This window comes from Dioscorea cayenensis, chromosome 1 (genome assembly GCF_009730915.1).
Source record: "Dioscorea cayenensis subsp. rotundata cultivar TDr96_F1 chromosome 1, TDr96_F1_v2_PseudoChromosome.rev07_lg8_w22 25.fasta, whole genome shotgun sequence".
NCBI classification, from domain to species: domain Eukaryota; kingdom Viridiplantae; phylum Streptophyta; class Magnoliopsida; order Dioscoreales; family Dioscoreaceae; genus Dioscorea; species Dioscorea cayenensis.
Genome location: NC_052471.1, coordinates 4,178,794 through 4,184,389, shown reverse-complemented (window position 1 = coordinate 4,184,389; position 5,596 = coordinate 4,178,794). Strand labels below are relative to the sequence as shown.

The 5,596-nt window shown below is 33.9% G+C and overlaps 1 protein-coding gene across 3 annotated transcripts; it reads left to right on the top strand.

The window, feature by feature from the left end:
• Positions 1-356: 356 nt before the first annotated feature.
• Positions 357-3,708, top strand: LOC120258828 (BTB/POZ domain-containing protein At3g19850). 3 transcript variants are annotated; one of them, XM_039266450.1, is made up of 4 exons: positions 357-432; positions 1,026-1,082; positions 1,174-2,325; positions 3,133-3,708. In XM_039266450.1, exons 3-4 carry the CDS (start codon positions 1,180-1,182, stop codon positions 3,514-3,516), a joined length of 1,530 nt encoding a protein of 509 aa, XP_039122384.1. In that variant the 5' UTR covers positions 357-432; positions 1,026-1,082; positions 1,174-1,179; the 3' UTR covers positions 3,517-3,708. The 3 variants fall into 3 exon arrangements, with proteins under 3 accessions (XP_039122384.1, XP_039122234.1, XP_039122309.1); XM_039266300.1 differs by lacking the exon at positions 357-432 and adding an exon at positions 716-791; XM_039266375.1 differs by lacking the exon at positions 357-432 and having other exon boundaries at positions 805-1,082.
• The last annotated feature ends 1,888 nt before the right edge of the window (positions 3,709-5,596 follow it).

The following is a 5,596-nucleotide window of genomic DNA, read 5'->3' as shown; positions in this document are numbered from 1 at the left end:
TAATTTTGGTCTTTTAATTTTTTTCTCTTTGATGGATGTCTTTGTTATGTATGATGCCAAAGAGGATAAGGCCACACTTTTGTTCCATTTAAACTTTAGCAATGTTCATTAATGGATCCTTCTTCTTCTTTTCTTAATTATTTAAGTGATAAAGATCATCACATGTTTTAATATAGTCACCATTCATTCTTATATTTCATTTTCATCATTATAATTTTAAAATATCATCATAAAACTATTCATTATAAATATAAGATACTTTAACGAGTAATTAATATTTTAACAAATAAACACAATATATAACAACAAAGAACCCTCTAAAAGCTAGGATTTTAAATTTAAACAACTTCAACTTTAGGTGCGTCTCTTCGTCTGATATCTTTGTGAGACGATCTCTCCAAAACAATTATAGATGTAAAACCCTACACAGCTGTGAGCATCTGGAAGTTCTACTTATTTTTTTTTTTTGTATACTTTTCTTATTTTTGTCTTCATCATAAAGATACCTAATCACAAACGATAATTGAACCCACTTTTTTTGATTTTTTATGTTTGATCTTTGTTTCATCTTGTCATACATCTGTATTTTTCTTCATTACATATTTTAGGTAGTTTATTTATTTATTTATTTAGAAATAAAGAAATAAATAGATAAATGTAACATGAAGGGATAAATTTAATGGAAATTGATTAAGTACATAAATAAAAAGTTCACAAGCTTCCATTGCAAACACTCACATGTGACATGGCCAATGGTTTTGCAAGAAGAATACTTAGATTTTCATGGCAGAGTAAGAGAAAACAAGAAGAACAAAAATGTGAAGATGATTGTCCCCACCACCTACATGACCTGCCAGGACACACAAACACACCTATTTTTTTGGCTTTTCTTATCAACATTAACAATATATATATATATATATATATATGCACAGACAGTGTTTTCTCTTCATGCATATGCCATTCACTTTCATTCTTTTTGTTGTTGGTCTTGTTCTTGTATCTTGATTTAGTTAGTCATGCAGGAAGTTTGTGATCTCAAGATTGACATCAATGGGGAGCACACATTCTATGTCAATCAGGTAAGAAGGAAATCACAAAAAGTTGGTTTTTTTCTAATGTTTGGAAGCAAAAAGATTGAATCTTTGTGTGGTTTTTGATGTGGGGGAACAGAGGGTGATGTGCTCATTCTCAGGGAGATTGAGGAGGATGGTGAAGCAGGAGAAGAAGAGAAGCCAGAACAAGAGGGTGAAGCTCAAGATTGGAGAGTTTCCAGGTGGGAAACATGGATTTGAGCTTGTTTCAAGGTTTTGCTACAACAATGGAAGGATTGGGATGAGTCCTTCCACCATTAGTGTTCTCCATAGCTCTGCAATGTTCTTGGAGATGAGTGAAGAGGTTTCCCCTTGTAATCTCCTCAGCCAAGCTGAGACCTTTCTTGAAGGACTCTTCTACTGGACATGGGATGACATCTTGACATCTCTCAAGACTTGTGAGCCCTTTTTCTCCATTGCTGACTCTTCTGGCCTTCTAGAAAGGCTTATTTCCTCTCTTCTTGCTAAGATTTCAGCAAACTCTGAACCATCATTGCTTACTTTAGCAACAACACCAACACCAATCCCTTCTTGTTCCTCATCTTCTTCATCCCCAGACACAACTGGTTTCAGGTGCTCCATATCCACCAAAACCCCAGATACAATCAAGCCATGTTTCACCAGAGAATGGTGGTTTGAAGACCTGACTATCTTGTCCCCAAACATCATTGAGAAGATGATGAAGACTCTTGGAGCATTTGGGGCTCATAACAAGAACCTTATCCTCACCAGATTCCTCCTTCACTACCTGAAAACAGCAGCATTGAATGGAGGGCAAGAACAGTATGGTGACCTTGCTGATACTGCAGTTCATGGTGTTGTCTTAATGGGAAGGACTGCCTTTTCTTGTAGGGGTCTCTTCTGGGTTTTGAGGGTGGTGTCTTCTCTGGGGATAAGCAAGGAATGCAGGCATAAATTGGAGAGATTGATGGGGTTGATGCTGGACCAGGCAACACTGGATGATCTCTTGGTTTCAGGCCAGGAAGGGGGCAGTGTTTATGATGTGAGCTTGGTGTTGAGGTTGGTGAGAGTGTTTGTGAGTGCTGAGGAGAGTGGAATGTCTTTTCAGAGGATGAAGAAGGTTGGCAGGTTGATTGATAAGTACTTGGGAGAGATTTCTCCTGATCAAAGCTTGAAGGTTTCTAAGTTTCTTGCTATTGCTGAGAGCTTGCCTGATTCTGGAAGAGATTGTTTTGATGGTGTTTACAGAGCTCTTGATATATACTTTGAGGTTTGCATCAATTTTATGGCCATTTTCTTCATTCATTTTATCTTCTTGTTCTTTGAAATTGTGCTGAAGAGATTGTTCTTGTTTTCCTGTTTGTTTTTTACTGCTGAGGATTTTATATTTCTGTTGCGTTGTTTTCTGCTTTTTTCTTGATTAATGCCATGAGTTTAATGTTGCTTATTCAAGTGTTCATGCTCAAGAATCATCACTGTTCTTTTTACTGCTATTTCCATTTCTGTTGCATTGTTTTCTGGTTTTTTGTCATGAATTTAAAGATACTGATTAAAGTGTTCATGCTCAAGAATTACAGTTCTTTTTACTGCTAAGGATTTTTTTCGTTTCTGTTGTATTGTTTTCTGCTTTTCTTGGATAGATGTCATGAATTTACAGTTACTGATTAAAGAATTCACGCTCAAAAATTACTTTCTTTTTACTGCTAATGATTCCTCTTTTGTTTTAGTATTTAATCTGCCTTTATGTGTTCCCAATCATATGAGCATTATTGTATTTTTTATATTGATTATCATGAATGTAGAAGTTACTCAAAAGTGTTTATTCTCAAGAATTACACTTCTTTTTACTGCTAATAATTCCATTTCTGTTCTATTATTTAATCTGCCTTTTTGATTTCCAATCATATGAACATTATTGTATTCTTTTTGTTATACTGCTAAGAATTTCATTTCTGTTTATGTCCAATCATATGAATATATATTGCTATTTTTTTTATTGATATCATGAAGGAGAAAAATCATGCATTCATATAATTTTTGCTGCATATGATTACAATGAGTGGTTTATTAACAACAGTCACACCCGGGACTGTCCTCCGACGACCGGGCAAAGGCATGCCGATGCCTGAACTACGAGAAGCTCACTCTAGAAGCATGCAAAGACCTCGCAAAGAACCCGAGGATCCCACCGAGAGTTGCAATGCAAGCATTGGTAGCTCAACAATCAAAACTCCAATGCAACACACCGAAAAGAGCGGCCGAGAAAGCATCGCCTAAAACTCCGCCGACCGATGAAAAAGAACAATTGAGGTTCAATCTTGAGAAAATGCAACACCGAGTTATCGAATTGGAGAAAGTTTGCAGGGAAATGAAAGGTCAAATGTCGAAAATGTCGAAGAACAACAACATCAACAGCCCTTCACATCACAGCAGTAACAGAGGATTGCCAAGGCTCTGCTGAAACTACTCAATTGTCTTTGTTTTTACAAAATACAGCATCATAGAAATGTGAAATTTCCTTGTTTGTACTAAAAATGAATTTGTGGTTGGATTTTTAGCTGTTGAAATAAATAAGTAGAGAGAAATTGAAAGAGTTTGTAAAGCTTTTTGAGAAATGGAGATTAATGGAAGTGAAAAGATTTGTGGATTTTTACTTCACATGTTTTTGCCTTTGTTTGTGTGGTTTTAAGTACAAAACTATTTATATATATATAGCCCATGGTTTTAGGATTCATGGAGTTGTTTTCAGATTTTGGCTTGGAGCTCATTATTCAATGGTGCATTGCACCTTCTAAATGCCTTTCAGATTATTATTTTTTTCTTCTTTTTTTTTTTTGTTCTTATTCTTGTGAATAAAAACAAGGAATGATGAATATGCATCTTGAGATATATTCAAATCAAACAAGAAAGAGTGTGACTTAGTACTGAAGAATCTGACAGGAAAAACAAGGCTTCAGATAAGCTTTCAATTCAATGCAACAATTGATTTGTTTTGCCCGTGTATTAAAGCATTTGATTATTCATCAGTCACATAAAGAACAGTTCATTTGGATTTTTGAAAGAAATTGAGAGACCAATTCCTTAATTAATCCCAAGGTTGTTGTGTATTTTAGTTTAGCTTATCAAAAAAGATTATTCAGCAGTATCTTGAAAAAAACGTTGGTATTTTATTTTTTTTCTAGACACATAGGCGAGTGTTCGATTCGGTAAATATTCATTAAAATAATACTAGTATATCTAAAAAATAAAATTATTTTACATTAAAAATTATAATTTTTTTACAAATGTGACAAACACTATGAGGGAAATGCACACAATATGAAATTAATCACTTGACAGTGCATGGATTGGATTGTAAATCTGCTCTCATATGAAGATCAATTTTAACATTATTATGGTGATGCATTTTGAATCCGGACAAAGAAAGTACTGCAACCATAACCTTATGCATTGGGACGAGTGTCATTGGACCATGGTCTTGCTGGCGAAAACTATATTAAAACTTTTACTAGTCTTTTAATAGAACTAATAATTTTGCTTTTAAAAAATGTATATCGCATGTTCATATTCAAATAATACCAGAGTTTTTCTAATTAAATGATTTATTTAAAATAGAATCATATTCATAATTAAAATGTGCATCCAAATTACAAGTTTACTATATAAACATTATAATACCTTAAACCTAGATAACCAAGATCTAAAAAGGGAAAACCTAGATAACTTAAGATCTATAAAGGGAAAACCTAGATGACTAAAGATATATATAAACTTTAGGTCATAAAACAATGAGTCAAACATTAGAAACAAACAATTGTCTCCAAAAAAAGGACCAAGAAAAAATGAGTGGATAGATTAGAATGAGAAGCACATGACATGACATGAAGTGCAAAAGGTTAGGAAAAGGCAAAAGAGTTTTGGGAAAAAGTTTGAGTGGCAAGTTGCACAAGGTCCCTGTTGATGATGAGAAAAGGCAACCATCAATACAGAGCATTTTTTTAGGGACCACTAATGAATAGTATTAGCAAAAATTAGAAAATTACTTATATACCCTTATAAAAATTATTGGTACTTATATACAATTGAAATATTTTATATAAAAAAAAACTAAACTATTTTTAAAGGGTATGCTGCTATGCATGAAATTTTTTTTTCATAATAGTGGTGCATGTATCCGTGGTTACCTTGGAATGAGGGCTTTTCTCTCACAAGGACTTATCCCCTGATTGTTGAGCCAAAGTGAGACAGGTCATTGAATAAGACTTTGGACTTCATTATTGAGTATCCCTTTGATTTTTTATTTTATATATATATATATATATACATATAGGCACACATATACGATCCCAGTGTGACTCACATCTCCTAGAACGTTACTAAACCTCCCTAAGCAAAAGCGGACCACAAGCCCTGGAGTCAAACGATTAATGGAACCTTTTCAATAAAATTCTTATATTGCTTCTTCAAAGATGGTGAATTGCGTGATCATGATATGCCAATCATTTGAATGGGTCTCTGGAAGATTAACTTCTTTAACTGGT